Source organism: Mustela lutreola, chromosome X (genome assembly GCF_030435805.1).
Source record: "Mustela lutreola isolate mMusLut2 chromosome X, mMusLut2.pri, whole genome shotgun sequence".
NCBI lineage: Eukaryota > Metazoa > Chordata > Mammalia > Carnivora > Mustelidae > Mustela > Mustela lutreola.
Window position 1 is genome coordinate 45,966,586 of NC_081308.1, and position 19,507 is coordinate 45,986,092.

The window sequence follows — 19,507 nt, forward strand, 5'->3', positions numbered from 1 at the left end:
ACAGTAGCAATCAGGGGGGACTTCCCAAGCTTTCCCAAACCCCGTCCTGGCATTCTCTGCTGCCCCTTTAGCATGCATGCATACATACGTGCTCTGCACTGCAACCAGCCCCTCACCTCTGCTCAGGATCCCTTGCCTTACACCTTCTCAGCGAATTTGCTCTTGCGATGATGTCTCTTCTCTCCTGCTCTCTCTACATTGGATCATTCCACAATAAAGGGGGGGTAAACCCTCACTGCCTTCCCTCAAGTCATCCTGCAGCTACTGGCACCGGATCTGTACCTTTCGAAGCAAAACTGCTTCAACTTCTCCTGCACAACCCCCCCTTCAGTAGAGCTTTTGTCCCTATCTCTCCACTGCGACCATGCTCCTCAAGGCCTCCATTAATATCCACATTGCCTCACACCACTCACACCCTGTGCACACCCTAGGGAACCTGAGGCGCCTTTGGCGGTGTGACCATTCATTTCGCCACCTGCTTTTTAAAATAGATAGATAGATAGATAGATAGATAGATATAGATAGATAGATAGATAGATAGATAGATTTGAGTTGGGAGGTGTATAGAAACTCAGTTTCTATTGTATCTGACAACATGCCAATTTCACGTTATGCTCCTTTTGACCTGGATCTATGGGAATTTAGGTCAATAGGAAAGAGGAACCAAAGAATGAGTATCCTTTTCAGTCACAGAGGAGGTAAAGGCCCCCAGACAAAGTGGGGGCAGAGGCAAAACAGCTCGGACAAGGGACAGGGTGGTCAAGAAGGGAGGAGGAGCTCCAGGTACAGGAGAGTTTCACCTCATTCACCCGTGGGACTCACAGAATACACTCTGCACCTCAAGACCGAAGCGCTCTCCTCTCTGTGAGTAGAGGGATAGCTGGAGCTGAGATATGTAGCTTTCTGGAGCTGCTCTTAGCTCCTGCTGTGCTGTAGATGAGACAGGGTGGGGGGTTGGAATCCCCCATGGGGGATGTAGAATGTGGCTGGGTCCGTAAGCAGAGGTTCATGAAGGATGCTTTAACCTGGTGGAGGCTTCGAGGACTCTGCACTTGCACCCGTGGAGCGGACAGTCCTGGAGCGTGGCCTGGAGGATGAGACCCAGAGGCAGAGGTATTTGCAGATGCCAGCTGAGTGAGGTAAGGCTGAGGCAGCCAGGGAGCACCAGGTCCAGTCCTCGAGGAGGGAGACAGAAGTACAAATTACACCCACCTCCGTGACCGGCATTGGCAGCTGGACCTGGGGGACAAGAGTCATCCCTCCCTCAGAGACCACCAAAGGCACTGTGAGCCACATAGGTGAGTCACAGGACCCCCTTTCCACATCATCAAACAGACCTGTAAGCCACAAAGACCCCTTCCTCATACTGGGGAGGAGGGAGGGGTCAGGGGTGGTGGAAACGTGGGACTGAGCATTTGTAGAAGTGGCCCCTCAGGGACTGTATAGGACCACACTTACCATATTCGATGTAAATGGATGGCTTCCTTTCCCCCCTTGCCTTCCAGTTGGGGCGGGGGGGGGGGGTGCGGGCGGGGGGCACTCAGGCAGTCAGGTCAGGAGACTAATGGAACCAAAGCGACCGGGTGGTCTGAGGAGCACCAGGGAGTCTGGGATCTGAGCTCACCACCCCCACTGGCTTTTCTTCTGCCCACAGTCTGTCCAGGCAGTCATGTTAAAGGAGATTGGGGTCCCTGTCTCTTCCTCTCCTTGAACTCAGGAAGCTTTTCCCTCCACAGACGGATCCCCAGAACAGATGACAGAGAGAAGGGAGGCCCACGCAGACACACACACAGTGGAGTAGTTGACACAGGTTGTCAGAGAGGTGAGCTGGGCCTCCTTGTGGCCACCCTGCCTCCACAGGCCATCTCTCCTTGAACAACACAGACACTCACTTTAGGGCCTGAGTTCTGGAGCTGAGCTTCAGAAAATGTGTCCAGAGCCAGAGCAGGATGCCTGGAGGAGCGTGCCTAAAGCCGGTGGTTTTCATTAGAAGAAGGAGAGGTTTTCCCTTCTTAATTCTTTTGAAGGTAAATCATGTGAGTGTCCTCCAGAGAGTTGAGAGGCCTAGGTGAGGATCTCAGTACTTGGCTGGCAGAGCCAGAACTAACCCCGAAGATCTCCTCCCCCACCCCCGAAGATCTCCTCCCCCACCCCGCCACCTCTGCTGGGTGCTCTGAATATCCATTCTTTTTTTTAATGATTTGATTTATTTATTTGTCAGAGAGAGAACACAAGGACAGGGAATGGCAGAGGGAGAGGGAGAAGCAGGTTCCCCGCTGAGTAGGGAGCCCGGTGTAGGGCTGGATCCTAGGACCCTGGGATCATGCCCTGAGCCAAAGGCAGTTGTTTAACCAACTGAGCCACTCAAACATCCCCAGGATATCCATTCTTTTTTTTTTTTTTTTTTTTTTTTTTTTTGCTTTGGGATGTGTATATTATTGTCATGCATGTCTCATTTACATCATTGGAAGTTCAGGTTTATTGAGGATAAGTGTGCCATTATAGTCATCTTCTTATCTTTCACTACCCTATGGCCTCTGCTTACCCATTGGTGCAGCATTACCTTGTAGAGTTCTCACTCAATGAATCCATTCTTTGAAGGAGATCCACCCCAGGTTGCCTCAACGTGGCATGGCCGGAAGCAGGGGTGTGGGCTTTTGTCTGCGGAGACCAGCAATCAGGCTCCCAGTCAAGGCCACATTTCAGGTCTTCAGCTGCTGTCATTGGTCCCTTAGTGTGTTCTCCGTGGTGAGAGCCCATCAGGTTCTGGCCGCAGGCAGCAGGAACAGTGTTGGGCAGGCTTTCTTTATAGGAAGCTAGAGGACTTAGAGGGGACTAGCTTGTGAACTTTGCCCCCCATGGTTCCTGTAGCTCAAAGGTCATGCTTTCTAAACCCCTCCATCTTTTTTTTTTTTTTTTTTTACTATTTTATTTATTTGACACAGAGAGACAGACAGCAAGAGAGGGACCACAAGCAGAGGGAGAAGCAGGTCTCCCGCAGAACAGGGGGCCCGATGCAGGGCTCGACCCCAGGACCCTGAGATCATGACCTGCGCCAAAGGCAGAGGCCTAACAACTGAGCCCCCCAGGTGCCCCTACCCCCCCCCCCCCATCTTAATGAGACAGTGGTGCCCTGAGGCCCTGGTGCCTCTCAGATGGAAACCAGGGTCTAGTCCTGAAGAAGCCACCGTGCTCTTGTGTCACTCTGGGGAAGGAAGGGGTCAGCCAGGAGCAAGGGTTTGGGGTCTTTAGAGTCGGGTTTTGCCGGGCCTCCCTTCCTCATCTGGCCTCCTCTCAGATCATGACCGATCCCTCACTCCCTCATCCAGCACGGAGAAGGAGCTTTAGAAAGATGGGGTTTCCTTCACAAAACCCTGAACTCCATGGCCACAAAGCAATGGCCCAAGTGGCTTTCGGTTTGGAGCTTGTCCTTTGCCTGAGAGCATTCGCCTGAGTTCCTGCACGGTGGCCTGGCCAGGGGCCCTCATTTAAGATCTTGGAACACCCCGGACCTGGGCCACCCCCTGTACTTGCAACAACCCGTGGGAAACCTGGGCCCTGCATCCCCTTCAAGGTGATCTGAGGGCTGCACTCTTGGGCCCAGCTTTGCAGGGGACAATCACATGGCGCTTCTGTTCTGGGGCTTGACGGACCTGCCTCTCTGTTCCTCACTGGGAGGACCCAAAAGCCCAGCCTCCTCACCACCAGACAGGACACGCCGAGGCCAACCTCGTGATCAGGCCTTAGTTTTACAGAGCGTTCTGGTCTAGCCAGGCCCCAGCCGCCGCCGAGGTTGCCCCGAGCCGAGAAACATCTTTGGCACACACCCTCGGTCCGAGTGTCCTGGCCAAATGCCCATGCCCTAGACCTCCCATTGCCTCAACCCCAAGCCCCTGCCATCCAGTGCCCTCAATGGCAGCGCTGCTCTGAGCGTCCCTCCTGTCCTCGGATGTCACCTGTGCCACAACTCCCCAGTCCGTCCCCCTCCGTTTCCCTCTAGTCTGACAGCTCAGTGTGGGACTCTCCCCAGACACCATCCATTGTGGCATTTACCTGGACAACGATGAATCTTGAAGCTGCTTCTCCGTGGGTCACAGAGGCAGGAATGGGGCAGGAGAGATGTGACAGAGGAGGGCTCAACCCCACTGCTGCGATGATCCCACCGCTCTGCCCTCAACTTAAAGAAACACTCAAGAGGGGCGCCTGGGTGGCTCAGTGGGTTAAAGCCTCTGCCTTTGGCTTGGGTCATGACCTCAGGTTCCTGGGATCGAGGCCTGCATTGGGCTCTCTGCTCGGTGGGGAGCCTGCTTCCTCCTCTCTCTCTGCCTGCCTCTCTGCTTACTTGTGATCTCTCTCTGTCAAATAAATAAATAAAATCTTAAAAAAAAAAAAAAAAAAAAAAAAAGAACACTCACGAGGCTCGTCCCAGCTCTCTGCTCCTGTCATCGAGTCAAGAGTCCCCACCATCCACAGGGGCTTCTCGAACCTGCATCCAGCTGTGTTTCTGACTTGCTTTGGGACAGAAAATAACAGCCTCTGAAAGCACACAGCCACCCGCTTCTACTACCCTGTGTCTTTGATTCCTGTCAAGACAGGTTTCTTGATAGTGTAGACCAAAGACTAGACTTACTTGGCTCCTTCTGGATTCTTCCACGATGTCCCCCACCTGTGGGTCATCCCTTTGCTAAATTCTCCAAAGAGCTCCATGTTGCCAAACCACGGTACCCAACGCCGTCTTGGCCGCAGCAACATTCCTTGTTCGCAAAGTGCTGTGGTTCCTCGGCTGCCAGGACAGCAGCCCACCCTGCCTTTCCTCCTGCCTCGCAGATCATTACTTCCAAGTCTCTGTTGGCCCATTCCACTTGATCCCCTCCAAAATCTCATTTTGTTTTTTCTTCCAGGGTTCCGACCTCTGCCCTGTGCTCATCTCATTCCTTACATGATCCGTGGGTGACAACACCGCCACCTGACTTGTTCCCATCTGGATCCCCTTGTATGGCCTATGGCTTTTCCCGTCAACAAGTCTCCCTGAGAAATGTCTGCTGGATCCCAGAATCCCCGTGGGTTGAACCTATAGGGCATCTCCACTCAGAGGTCCCACAAACCTTACCAATCTGCAGACGACACCAGAACCCTAGTCCCGTCTCATGGGTGGGCATTGCCATCCACCCACTACCTTAAGGGAAAATCCTGGGAAGGCTGCTAGGTGTGCTCTCCATTGCCTCATGACTCTCTGGGACCTGCTCAGGAAAAAGGCTACACCATGATCCTCATGCTGCCACATGAGGTCCCCAAAGTCTCTTGTGAGGGCTGCTTCTCCACAGATACACTCTTAAGCATGTCCTCAGAATGCTCCTGGTTTGGGTGGGTTCCCCACAGGAATTCCCAAGGAGAAGACCCGGGCCCTGTAACACACCCGGGAGATAGAAATCCTCATCTTCTGTAAGAACCCACCGTGTCAACTCGATGAAGGAGGCATAGCAGGAAGCCCGGGATTTGCAATGTGGAGTTGAGTATCCGGAAGCAATCTCTCAAAGAGAATGTCTGGGGAGACTCGTGTCCTTGGGTGAGCAAGAAACAAGGGATTGCTCAAATTTACTTTTCATCCTAAATACCTCAACCTGTTAGGGCTCTTATCTGAGCATGGGAATGAGTTTGAGAACATAAAGTGTAAAAGGAAGTTAAAAACGCAACTCAGGAAACTTGGCAGCTAAGCCTGACAGCTGAGCCATCTCCATCAACAGATACAAATCTCAGCCAACGCTTTTTCAAAGAATTACTGAGATCTGTCTGATGGAGTTATCTATACAATGTCTTCTCCCATTTTAAAGTAGCTAAGCACAAGGGATTCTGACAGGAAGTGAAAAGTCTTGTATGTTTCATGAGCAAATCCAGGGTTTTAACTTCAAACTTTGGTTTTCCGGAACTTGGAGAGCAGCAAATACAAGACAGTTTTAAAGCCCACCTTTACTTTGACGTGTTTTGCCTCTCCTCACAGCCTGTGAGATCTGCCAACCCCAGCCGGTGAAGACGAAGAAAACCTGCTTGCCTTGTAAGGGGAGTCTCCAATTTCTGACTTGAGGTTTTCACCTTAAGGATGGTTCTGTTCCCACAGCTGCAAACTAGGTTTTCATAGGACTTTCCAAATCATGCTCTCGCTGAGGCCACATTCCAGACTCCCTACTTCAGACTCCCTGGGGATGGAGCGCCAGCGTCTGTCCCTCTTTTTTTGTGGTTTTTGGGTTTTTTAAATTTTCAGTAATTTTTACAATTTTACTTCCAGCATCGCTAACATAGTGCTGTATCAGTTTCAGGTGCAGAGTACAGTGATTCAGCAATTCCGCACGTCACCCGGTCCCCATCAGGGCAAGTGTACTCCTTAATCCCTGTCAGTTAGTTCACTGCTCCCCTCACCCACCTCCTCTGCAGTTACCATCAGTTAGTTCTCTATAGCTATGAGTTTGTCTCTCTCTTTTTTGCTTGTTTTGTTGTTGTTGTTGTTAAATTCCACGAGTGAAATCATATGGAACTTGTCTTTCTTCTGACATACTTGTCTTAGCATCATACTCTCTAGCTCTGTGTTTTTGTGAGTGGGAAGATTTCATCTGTTCTATGGCTGAATAATACTCCATTGTATATATGCACACATCTTCTTTATCCATTCCCCTATCCATGGACGCTTGGGCTGCTTCCATGCTTTGGTCATCGTAAACAATGCTGCTATAAACACAGGGGTGCATGTACCCCTCGGACTTGTGTTTTTCTATTTTTGGTCAAATGCCTGTAGTACGACTGCTGGATTGGAGGGCAGTTCTATTTTTAACTTTGGGAGGAAACCCCATACTGTTCTCCAGATTTCGCTGCACCTGCTAAATAAAGGCTAAGATTTACATACCACAGAGTTCCCCCAGTTAAAGGTTCCCATGCAGGGACTCGTAGTAGATTTGCGGAGTTGTGCAGCCTTCACCACGATTCAGTTGTACAACATCTCTGTCCCTCCAGAAGGACCCTGTGTCCCCTCAGGGGACAGCACTCAGGTCCCACTCCTGCCTCCAGGCCGAGGCAACATCTAAGGTAATTTCTATCTCTTGTAGGTTTGCCCTTTCTGGGCACTTCTTGTAAACGGACTCAAGCTTCAAGAGTGGGCTTGTGTGTCCGTGTTCTTTCACTTGGACAGACACTACGGAGGCTCATCCGCGTTGCTGCAAACATCGGGTCATCCGTCCCCACAGACCAGTGGCATCTACTGCCAGGGTAGGCCACAGTCTGATTATCCTTTTACCATCGACAGACTTTTAGACTGTCTCCCCTTGGTTGCCGGGAACGTCTGAGTACAAGCCCGTGCTTGGACATACGTTCCGTTTCCAGTTTCTCCACGTCCTCATTCTTTGTCTCGCATGACTGCGCCGGCCGGAAACTTCAGTCAGTGTTGGAAGGAAACGACGGGACCCAGCCTCCTCGTCCTGATCCGGATCTCAGAAGGAATGCATTCGTTCTTTCACTCCTCAGGACGGTATGTGACAGGAGACTCATTTTTCTTCTACATACCCTTTACCAGAGGGAGGACGCGTCTTTCTAGCCCTAGTCGGCTGAGCGTTTTTATCACGAATGGATCTTGAATTTTGTCAGATGTCTCTTCTTTGTCTATCGAGATGATCAACTACATGGCTTCTATCTTCATTATACCATGATGGTGTTGACTTCAATCGTATTTTGAATGCTAAAGCAATGTTGCTACCCTGGGATAAGTCTCACTTGGGTAGCTGCACGCTCCCTTGTAAATGCTGGTGGATCTGGTGTGCCCTTTTGGTGAGGAATGACATGTGGATAGTCATGACAGATACCGGTCTATACATTTCTTGTGTTGTCCTGCGCGGCTTCAGTAGCAGGGTGGTATTGTCCTCATAGGCTGAGTTAGGAAGACTTCCGTCCTCCTGTCTGTTCTGGGAGAGTCTATGAAGGATGGCTATGATCTCTTCCTACAGTGGAACAGAATTCACCAAGGAGGCGATTGACAAACAGCTGGTCCGGGGCTTTTGTCTGTAGGAAGGCTTTTTTTCTTTTTCTTTCTTTAAAGATTTTATTTATTTATTTGACAGAGAGAGAGAGAGAGATCGAGATTGAGATCTCAAGTAGGCAGAGAGGCAGGCAGAGACAGAGGGGGTTAGCAGGCTCCCCGCCGAGCACAGAATCCGATGCGGGGTCCGATCCCAGGACCCTGAGACCACGACCCGAACCGAAGGCAGAGGCTCGACCCACTGAGCTACCCAGGCGGCCTGGGAAGGCTTTTAATTCCCAAATTCCATTTCTTTACTTGCAGTAGGTCCATTCAGATTTTGTCTTTGAGCCTTCTGTTTCACCCCCATTCTCTCCCTGTATTTTCTTGCCTCCCCATGGCTCTGCCTCTGTCTCTGGTCTGGAACCTGGCACGTTGAACATTTCTAGACGTCGCTGGATCCTGGCTCCCAGTCAGGATCTTGGGGACCGTATGCCATGTCAGATGGGACCCTCAGATGATGCTCGTACACGCAGGCAAGGGGACCATGGCTTTGAGGTGGAGATGGGGTGGCACCAGTGAGTCCCTCAGGTACACCCACCGACCCATTCTCCAGGTGCCCCCAGGTCTGTGGTTAGGAGCACCCTCAGCAAGCCCCAGGTCCACAGGGCCCCAGCCCGATCCTCCCCGCTCCTCTCGTCTTGCGGCAAGACAGCGGCACAGGGGATCCAGGACGGCTCGCGCCACACATCTGGGTGTCACAGCTCTCCCTGATTAAAGGCTCAAGTTCCCGAGGGCTGGGACCATCTCGCTATGACTCCCGACTCCCCCGCCCAGCAGGCAGCCTAGCACAGAGTCGGGGAGGCAAGGGAGGTAAGGAAACCTTCACGAGTGGCTCTGCATCTGATGGTGGCTGGCACAGCTGCTGAGGTGAGGCCACCTCGTTCCTGTCTCTGCGAACTCTGCCGGGTGGGGGAAGACCGGCCCTGCCCCCAAGCATCCTGCAGAGGACTCAAAGATGCACCTTGTAAGACTTGGTGCTTGCAACTGGGAAACGTCCAGCCAAGTCACCGGTTCTCCGCACTTCACCCGCAGCCTTTATGGAGGTTACAGGTGGTGAGCGGGTGGAGAGTGCCCACTCTGAATGCAGTTCGCCTTGGTTTGTGTGCACTACCCCTCTCGGTGCCTGCATGACACTGAGCGAGTCACCTCACCTGTCTGTGCTCTGCTTCCCCGCCCACCCACCGAGACTGAGGTCTTGCTCCACCAAGGGTCTTTGGCAGCGGATTACATAAGCTGAGGTACGGAAATATGTAGCATATTGTCTGATAGCGAGGACACCATCAATAAAGGGAAATGCCACTTTACTCCTGCTCACCACACCCCAAATGACCAGTCTGCACTGAGGCCTCAGAGATTCAGGAAAGAAAAGTCCTGCTTGAGGGCACCTGGGTGGCTCAGTCGGGTAAGCGTCTGCCCTTGCCTCAGGTCACGATCTCAGGGCCCTGTGGTAGGTTCCCTGTTCAGCAGGGAGTGGACTTCTCTGTCTCCTCAGCCCCTACTCCCTCCTCACTCATGTTCTTTCTCTCTCAAATAAATAAATCAATAATCATCCAAGAAAAAAAGAAAAAAGAAAAGTCTTGCTTTATTTAGCTTCTCCCTGCAAGTGGGAGACAACCCTGGTGGGGTCAGATGAGCTCCCAAGCTCTGGGACAAGATCCCCAGGTTCAGAACAAAAGAAACATACCTGTGCTCAAGTCACCTGCCTCTGCAGGAGACTCACAGCAACAGCCCAGCTCCGGGCACTACCTAAACACAGAGCCTGAAAGAAAGCAATTTACCATCCATTCAGAGGAACTGCACGGGCACTTCTTGGGTACACAGCACTGGAGTGCGTGCGTGCGTGCGTGCGTGCGTGCGTGCGTGTGTGTGTGTGTGTGTGTTGGGGAAGGAAGGTAGATGGATTCCTTCATACCTCCTGAACTGCAAAGGCACATTGTCTAAATCCCAAAATGACTCTTCAGTAACTGAGCGATGCTCTGGTTGTCCTGCAGCAGGCCTGGAACTGGTATTCCCACGCACCAACCCAGCGACACCAGGCAGCGGAGGAGGAGTGGCACCTGAAGATCCTAAGGCCAGGGGAACCGGCACCATCCTGTGGGACCTCCTACCGTGGGCAGCGGACGCTGCCTCCTGCTCTCTGTGGGCAGGAAGGCTCTCTTCCCCTTGCTCCTGGTTGATGTGAAGGCTGGTCCCACCGCAGGGCCGCAAACGGTGACGTGATGCTGTCCCTGGGTGCCCTCCCCAGCCCCTGCTGGGAAGCCACACAGTTCAGAGTTCTCCTCCTGAGAAAGCGTGATCTGCTGCCCTAGGATTTAGATGTCGTGATCTCAGATCCTACAAAGCAGAAAGCAACAGGGATCGAGAAACCAGAACTCCAGAGCTATTTTCCTTTCATACGTGTATTTATTTGGTGTGCGTGATGAGGGAACCCGTCAGAAATTCCGCCCAGGGGAATACTATCAATGTCACGAAGCAGGGAAATGTGGACCTGCAGTTAGCTCAGCACATTCACAACGGCTTACACAGAGAACACAATGGTGAACCACCACGTTCCAGTTCTACGTCCCTTTCTGCGCCTGGCTTAGCATCAGATTCTTGGAAGTGGAGCCCAGCTGAGCGCCCGGGCATCCCAGCAGACCTAGTGCTGCTTCTGGGAGGCAGTCAGTGACACGGCACAAAAGCACACGGCCGTCACCAGGGCATTCATGCTACAGAGAAAGCCTACATCTTACTGACAACGAGGCACGGAGGAGAGACAGAGATCCGGGGTGGGAAAGGGACAACATGCATCATGGGAGCTGTGATACAGAAGTTAAGGACCCCTGGTATGCAGCATCCCCTAGAAAGCCCCACGGTGATCCAGAAATTCCAGGCAGGAAAGAGCAGGACCTTCCCATGCTCACACGGACAGAGTGTCCAGTCCTCATGCTGCTCTTGTTCCTTCTCTGACTTCTCTGAGTGCTTCTTACTCTTTGGTCCCCAAAAGGATTCCACGCTCAGGATCTGGCCACGCCAGCCTCCACCTCTGAATCCGTTGCGATCTCTGTCACGCGAGGATGAGAGCCTCAGTTTTCTTTCAACCACTGCTTTAGGAGCCTCTGGAACATTCTTTTGCTTTCCTGCTGCATCTCCCGTTGGAGTTTCTCCTCTCTTTCCTGTTGTTGGAGCACCCCATCGGGCAGAAGGCCGGGCCGGCTGGTCCCCAGGCTGAGGGTCAAGCCACTGAGGCCCTGCACCAGTGTGTCCCAGGAGGAAGGATGCGGGGCCCCTTTCCTCTCTGCAGGCATCCCAGAGACACTGGGCCTGTGGCTCTGGCAGTATCGACATTCACATCTGAATCTGTTCTGATCTCTGTCCCCCAAGGAAGAGATCCTGGCCTTCCTCTCGACCCGGTAAGGTGCCACGTGATCGAGGTGTCGCCGTCTCATGTGCCCCAGAAGGGTTCTCTTCCTCTGAGGGGACGCTGACCTTTCCCACCGCCTCTCTTGGAGGGTTTTCTCATCCCTGTACCGCTGCTGGAGCAGCCCCTCTGGCAGAGGGGCAGGGTGTTTTGTGCCCACACCGGTTTTGAGGTCACCGAGGCCCATCATCAGCAGTTCTGAGAAGGAAGGAGGGGAGGCTGCTGTGACTTCTCGGGAAGTCTCTTCAGAGATCATTGGGGAAGATTCAGGGGTCAACGTGGAGTTACATTTCTGGACTGGATCCATGGAGAGGTGTAGTCGGTGATCACACAGCGCCACCTGGTCCTTGGGTCTAGACAGGAAGGAAGGAAGGAAGAAGATGAAGGTAGCGAGGGATGTGCATGGCCAGAAGAACCCAGACTGCAGCACATGGTGATAAAAGAAGAGAGAAAACCCGTTATAATTCCCCTGACTTAACCTTTGTGTGCCTCTGTCTCCTATCTGTGAAATGGGGACAGTAATGAGCCCTGGTCGCGAGGACTGTTCTGCGCTTTCAGTGTGATAATGCGGTTCCGAGAGCTCAGAATACTGACGGCACAGGATCAGAGTCTCAGAAGTGAGATCCGCTATCGCGTCCACGTGACCTGTCATGGCAAATGATGTCCTGCAGTCAACCATGCTAATTCCCTGCTGACGTTTTATGACCGTTCTCAAGCATCATTTTAACAACAATCCATGGGTGACTGGCATGTGCTCTCCTTCTAGGTGTTCGTGTACCTTCGAAAAGCAGACTTTTACTAAAATCAAAGCGTTTCCACCACAGGGAAGGACACATTCTTTTCCATTTTCACTGGCATTCATCTACCTAAAAAGGACACTCAAGCCTGTGGAAACCATTTCAAAATCCCCTGTAAGAATAAATAAGAATTTACCAAAGCCTAAGAACAGAAATCAATGAAATTTCTGACAAGGCACATTAGAGGGACTCCCATCAAAAGTTGCCTCTTTGAAATAATCAATAAAACTGATACACTTCTCACAGGACTGATGAAGGAAAAGAAGAAAAGCAGAGAGGAGAACAAAGCAAGATACATCCCACTTCCTGCTTTCTAGCCATATGGCAAAGCCAGAGAAATCAGAACAGTGTGGTCCTGGCATAAAAAGTGACACACAGACCAACAGAACAGAACTGAGAGCCCAGAAATGACCCCAGGCGTATATGGTCAACCAACATTTGACACAGGAGTCCAGAATACTCAATGGAGAAAAGACAGTCTCTTCAATAAATGGTGCTGTGAGAATGGGATATTCACATGTCAAAGAAGAAAGCGGGATTCCTGACTTAGACACACAACAATTTACCTGAAGTAGATTAAAGACTTCAACGGAAGACCGGAAACTACAAAACTCCTAGGAGGATACAGAACCAAAAAACTCCTTGACACGGGTCTTGGCCATGAATTCTTGGCTCTGACCCCCAAAGCACAGAAAATAAAATAAAAAAGAAAGCAGCAGGGTTCCATGTAACTAAAAAGCTGCACACCAAAGAAACCACCAACGAGGTGAAAAGACAACTTATGGAACAGGAAAAGGTATTTGCAAACCATGTATCTGTCAAAGGGGTCAGATGCAAAATATACAAAGAACGCATACAACTCCATGGCAAAAAGGCTAGTAATCCGATTTAAAAATGGGTAAAGGATATGAACGGACATTTTTCTAAAGCAGACGTACGGATGGCCAATAGGGACATGAAGAGCTGCTCCAAACCACTAATCGTCAGGGAAATGCGATTCAAAACCACAATGAGCTGTCACCTCACACCTGTTAGAATGGCTAGCATCAAAAAGACAAGAGATGAAAATGCTGGCTCGGATGTGGAGAATAAAGAAATCATGGGGCGCCTGGATGGTGCAGCTGGTTGAGCATCTGACTCTTGGTTTTGGCTCAGGCTGCGATCTCGGGGTTGTGCAATCAAGCCCCACATCGGGCTCCACGCTCAGCGGGGAGTCTGCTTAAGTATCCCTCCTCCTCTGTGCCCCCACCCCAGTGCACTCTCCTCAAATAAGTAAGTCTTAAAAGAAATCTTTTGCATTGTTGGCAGGACTGTAAACTGGCACAGTCGGTATGGAAAACGGTATAGAGATTCCTCTAAAAATTAAAAACAGAACTACCATATGATGCAGACATTCCATTCCTGAGAATGTACCTGAAAGAAATGAAACTACTATGTCAAAGACATATGGGCATCCCATGTTCACAGCAGCATTATTTACAATAAGCAAGACTTGGGACACAATCTAGGTGTTCTTGACGGATAAACGGATCAAGAAAACACACACACACACACACACACACACACACACACACTTCAGCCATAAAAGAGGAGGAAATCCTGTCATTTGTGACAACAGAGATGGACCTTGAGGGCATTATGCTAAGTGAGTATGTCAGAGAAAGACAAATACAGTATGACCTCACTCATACAGAGGACTGGAAAAACCCTCCCACATTTATAGGAACAGGTATCAGATTTGTGGTTATCACAGGTGGCGATCTAGGGAGGGAGGAAAAATTGGAGGATGGCGGCCAAAACGAACAAACTTCCAGTTGTAAGATAAATAAGTACTGGGGACATAATGTACAACATGATGACTCTAGTTAACACCACCATGTGGTATAGATGAAAGTTGTTAGACAGTAAATCCCAAGAGTTCTCTTCACAAGGAAGAGAACTTCTATCTATAGAAGATGGTGGATGTCAACTAGGCTTACTGAGGTAATCCTTTCATGGTATGTGTAAGTCACAGTATTATGTTGTATCCCCTCTGCGTTGCTGTGTCAATTCTGTCTCAAGGAAACTGGAGAAAAAGAGAGAAAAGAGGGAGAGAAGAAATAGGTTACCAATAGCAGGAATGAAAGAGGACATTTCGCTAGAGACCCAGCAAATATGAAAGAAGTAAGAAGGCAGTATTACATTCAAATCTATGTGTGTAAATGCAACAACTAGCAAACCGATAAACTATTAAACTTATCTAAGGCAAAATAACACGCACGATTCCGTATCGTTCACAGAAATTGAATCGGTTGTTTAAAACCTCTGACGACAATCCCAGACGGTATCGGCAGTGAACTCTACCAAGTATCGACAGGAAAAACAGACACACGCAGAAATTCTACACAATTTCCTCCAGAAAACTAAGCGAAGGAGGCATGTGCAAGTGATTTCTGTGGCCACAATTTCACTGATGCCAAGAAAAGAAAAACTACCGACCAATATTTTTTCTGAGCACAAGCACAAAATTCCTCAACGAAATGCCAGCAGTGGTATCCAGCAATCTGTTCAGAGAAAATACACCATGCTCAAGTGGGTTAGCTCGGGAAAGCAAGGGTGGTTTAGTAAGTGAAAACCAACTAAGGCAATCCTCAGATCTGGCATATAACTCATTAATCCATGTCATCTACAGTTTAAGATGAAAGATTAGAAAGAAAAATGACAGACTCCATGCTATGCCTGTCAAAACCCCAGTGGCATTTCTCAGTAATAGAAAAACAATCCCAAACTGCATCTGGAACAACACAAGACCCAGAACGGCCAAGGCCACCTTGAGGAAGAACACAGCTGGGGGTACCAAAGTTCTTCATTTCCAAACACAGTCCCAGGTAACAGTAAGTAAATCAGTACGGTACTGGCGGAAAGACAGACACAGACCAATGGAACGGAACAGAACCCAGAAATAAACCCGAGGCACAGTCAGTCAACGGACCTGGTCGAGGACGCCGGTAACACGCAACAGGGAAAAGGACACTCTGACAAATGGCGCTGGGAAAACTGGAGGCCCACATGCAAAAGGATGACAGTGGATCCTCTGTTACGCCACACATGAAAATCAACCCAAAGGGGACTGAAGATTAAATATAAGACCCCACACTGTAAATTCCTGAAAGAAAACACAGAGGAAAAAGCTGCAGGACACGGGTCTTGGTGATGATCTTGTGGAATCAACACCCACAGCACAGGCAAGAAAAGCAAAAACAGACAAGTGGGACTACATGCAACTTCAAAGCTTCAGCACAGCGAAGGAAACCACCAACAAGGCGAAAAGGCAATCTGCGAAATGGGCACAACATTTCCAAACCGCGTTATCTGACAAGGAGCTGATTTTCCCCACGTATAACGAACTTTTCTAACTCAATAGCAAGAAAACAAGCAAACCAATGTAAAAACGGGCGAAATATCTGAATAGACACTTCCCCAAAGAAGACACACAAGTGGCCAAAAGGCATGTGGAACGTGGCTCCACATCCCCAACCATCAGCGAAAGGCACGTGAACACCACAATGAGACGTCGGGCTGCACACGTGACGACAGGTCTCGTCAAACCAACTAACAAACACAGCAGATCACAAGTGTCACTAGGCAAGCAAGAACACGGGAACCCTTGTGCCCCGTCGGTGGGATGCAAACTGGCACAGCCACAACAGAATAGTGGTATGGAGGTTCCTCAAAAAGTTAAAAGTGAAACCGTCACAGGTTCTTGTTCACAGCAGGGTGCCCCCCTCCAAAGCACCAAGAACTACAAAACCAAAAAACCTACCATGTGATGCAGCAATCCCACCCCTGGGTATACATCCAGAAGTACGGAGATCGGCATCTCCAAGAGATGCCCGCACTCCCCTGTGCACTGCGGCTTTCTCCCCAGGAGCCAGGAGACTGGAAAGCACCCAGCTGTCAGTCAGCAGAGCAGCGGATACAGGAGGGGTGGCACACATACACGATGGGACGGGAGCAGCCGCCCCAGAGAGGAGGAGATCGGACCATGTGCAGGCTAGCTGCTAGGGATTACAGAAGCGGGACAGGTGATGCCGCCACTTACTGAGTGCCTTCCGCGAGCCAGGTAATGTCAGCTACGTGGTTCCCATCTATTGTCTCCCGCGGGTCTCCCAACAAACCTCAAGGAGGCAGAGTGACGCCCTTCTACCCGGAGCAATTTGAGGCTGAAGGAGAGAGACTGATGTGGCGGGGTCTGCCCCGGAATCGGGTGAGAGTGTCAACCGAATGCTGGGGTGCAGGGAGGGGAGTTTGGAGATCAAGGCACGCACCGGGACACAAAGCACTGCCGATACCCCTTGGCACTCCCAGAGCGTCCCGTGCTCTGTTACCTGCCCTGCCCTCCCCTGCCCCTTACCCACCCCCCACGGCACCAGAAGCAGCCCCTAGCTATCTGAGGACCGGACGGGAGTGACCTGAATTCATGTGCACGATGGAACACGATGTATATTTGTGTTCCCCCAAATGGGAGACCCACAGTGGGAAAGCCAGCTTTCTGGTGAGGGGTCATCTGTGCGTGACAAGACAGTGGCACAGAAAGAGAGTCTCTGGGGCTGAAGAGACACGTCTGATGCCGTCTCCATGTTCTTGGCCGTGGCTCATTCAGTGTGAAGCGTGACCTGCAACCTATCCCGTGGCAGCCTCAGAGGTTGTGATGACAGGGAACGTGCCAGGCCCAATTCTGTGAACCACCTCTGCATGACCTCATTACGTACTCAGAAATGCACCCTTCTCTGTCTGGTGTTGTTATTACAAAGAATAACAAACCCATTTCACAGGTGAGGAGAGTAAGGCACAGAGGGCCAAGTAAATTTCTCCAGAGGACGTGACTGCAAGTGGCAGAACTGGGTTGGAAGGAAGGGTGTCTAGGGTCAGAGCTTGTGTCCTTACCCATTATATGGTGTGGGTTCCACAAAACAACAGAGCACCAGACCCCATGATGCTCACCATATCAGGAAGTCAGCTTCGTGCTGTGAGTAAGGAGGAGACCCCTCTGCAAACAGGCCTGAGCACAAAGGCAAGTCACAGTCACACTAACGAAATCAGAAGGAAGGGTGGGTGCGGGTGGGCACACCCCGGGGTCCAGTGATGCCATCAAGGACGTAGGTTCTTTCCAGCTCTGATGTGGCCGTTTCTGGAACAGATGTTCCAAGACCAACATCCAGATACAACAAGGTCCAGTGCCAAAAAGAGACTTTCCAGTCCTGTATCTTTTGTATGAACAAGGGAGTTTCCCAGCAAACAGTCTCTTCCTTTCCCACTGGCCAGCACCGGCTCACACCCTCATTCCTCTCATTCGGCCAGGAGGACTGGAGGGTGATGCCACACCTGTCCTGAACGAAACGTTTGGGAAGGTAATGGCAGTGAGGAAGCCCTTCGCCTCTTACCCCGTCTGGGGATTCAGGCAGCGTTTCTATCAGCAAGCCTTCTTCTCCTTCCCCTGAACTTCCCCCGCCACCCCACCCCACCCCCGCGAACTTCCACAACACCCTGCGTTTCCCCTTTCCCGGCCCCTAACCCCACCCAGCCATCAGAGGCAAATTGTTTGGCTCGCTCACTAGCCCAGGCCCTGGCAGAGTCCAGGGACTTTGTCCTGTTCACCCATCAGAGCCTCAACCTCAGGGGGCATTCACGAATACCTACCAAATGGAATAAAGGAGAATGTGAGGCCCTTTCTGAACATCTCATTTGATTTATCAACCCTGCAGAATCCGTGTATCTTCCATGGTCCCAAAGGAGAAAAGGCCTGTGTGGGGAGGGTAAGTGACATCTCAGGAGCTCACCTGCAGCCAAGAGACGGAACTGCAGCCCAGGGGCATCCTGACTCCAGATGTAAGCACCCCTGGTGGCACTGCCTCTCCGGGTGATCTGTAAGCTCCAACGCCTAACCTAGAAAGTAACCCCAGGGGAGTGAGACCAGTCAGGCTTCTCGAGGAGGCGACCTTCCACCAACAGTGTGAACAGGGAGAGGAGTCCGAGAGGCAGGTATCTGGGTCAGGACTTTCCAGACAAGAGGGAACACTGAGGAAGAAGTGTCTGGAGCAGAGGCTGCCGGGCCACAGCACAGATACTGTCGGGGGGCTGGACAGGGAATGAGAGCCTCACAGAAAGCGGGGACCGCAGAGGGTGACAGGCTCCAGATCCTGCTGGGTGAGGAAGCTTCAACTCAGTCGGCTGGACCACAAAGAACACCGAGAGATCACAGATGCTGAGTGACAGCCTGTATCAGGCTGGAAGGTAGGCAGAGGAGGAGAAGACCATTCAGAGAAGAGGCATGTTTGGCAAAGAGCTGGAAGGATAGTGAGGAAGAGCACGTCCCTGAGAGGCTGACAGCACTCCCCCAGACCGACACACCCTTCACCTGGGAGCCCGTGTCCCTGTCCCCAAGGGCATTTGTGCTCTAGCCATAGCATCACACCCTTAATTAGCAGCCTGAATTCACTCAACAGTCCACCTGTTGGACACATCACTGTGAGCACCTGCTGTGTGCACCGGTCCCTTGGAAGACACTCCCTGAGCTCACTGGTGTTCCGAGGATCACGATCTAAGTTCCACTGTGAGATCAGAACTGTGGCTGATGGGGCGACAGAGTGTCCCACACAATTAAAAGATCTTTATAGCCTCGCAGTTTTTCTTTTAAGCATCTGCAGTTAGAGGTGGTACAAAAGATGCAACCTTCCTCCTCCTCCCAAAGAGAATCGGAGTACAGAGATGTCCTGTTTCCTCCATTTGTAATCCAGAAACAGCTGGTATGATAGCTACCCTTTATGGTGAAGTCATAAGGTCACCTTGGGTCAGGGTCTCTCATTCGCTGACAAAACGTGCTCTAAGCGCCAGCTGAATACCACGCGTGGGCTTCCTGGACACAGTTTGGGGATGCAGGGACGAGGTAGGCTGAATCTGCCAGCAGATGACCACCACTCGTTCTGTGGGAACACTGATGGTGGAATTTAAGTCGCAGTACCTTAGGAACACAGAGGAGGGCGTCTTCCCCCTCTCTAAGTGTATGTGTGTGTTTGGTCAGGACCCACTTCTCACGGGTGGAGGCTGATGAGGCAAGCACTCGGATTACCCACATTTTCCAGACCTGCCAGCTGCAAAACCCAGAGATCCCCACACGCAGAGCCAGATTTTCGGCCTCAGTCTACCGAGCTCCAACCACCACTGCCCTTTGGCCAGCTCCGCGACGGTGACGCAGCCGCCAAAAGCAGTTCC

General features: G+C 51.1%; 1 protein-coding gene across 11 annotated transcripts in view; it reads right to left on the reverse strand.

The window, feature by feature from the left end:
- Positions 1-10,442: 10,442 nt before the first annotated feature.
- The window catches only part of LOC131820777 (protein FAM156A/FAM156B-like), a 41,432-nt gene continuing 32,367 nt past the window's right edge, over positions 10,443-19,507 (reverse strand). For 5 of the 11 annotated variants that reach the window (XM_059156500.1, XM_059156501.1, XM_059156503.1 and 2 more), the window contains one exon: positions 10,443-11,812. In XM_059156500.1, the coding sequence (XP_059012483.1) occupies positions 11,125-11,812 (688 nt within the window). In that variant the 3' untranslated portion in view covers positions 10,443-11,124. Of the gene's footprint in view, positions 11,881-14,224; positions 14,322-18,075; positions 18,182-19,507 lie in introns of those variants that run through there. The other 6 variants (XM_059156497.1, XM_059156499.1, XM_059156506.1 and 3 more) reach the window with 3 other exon arrangements.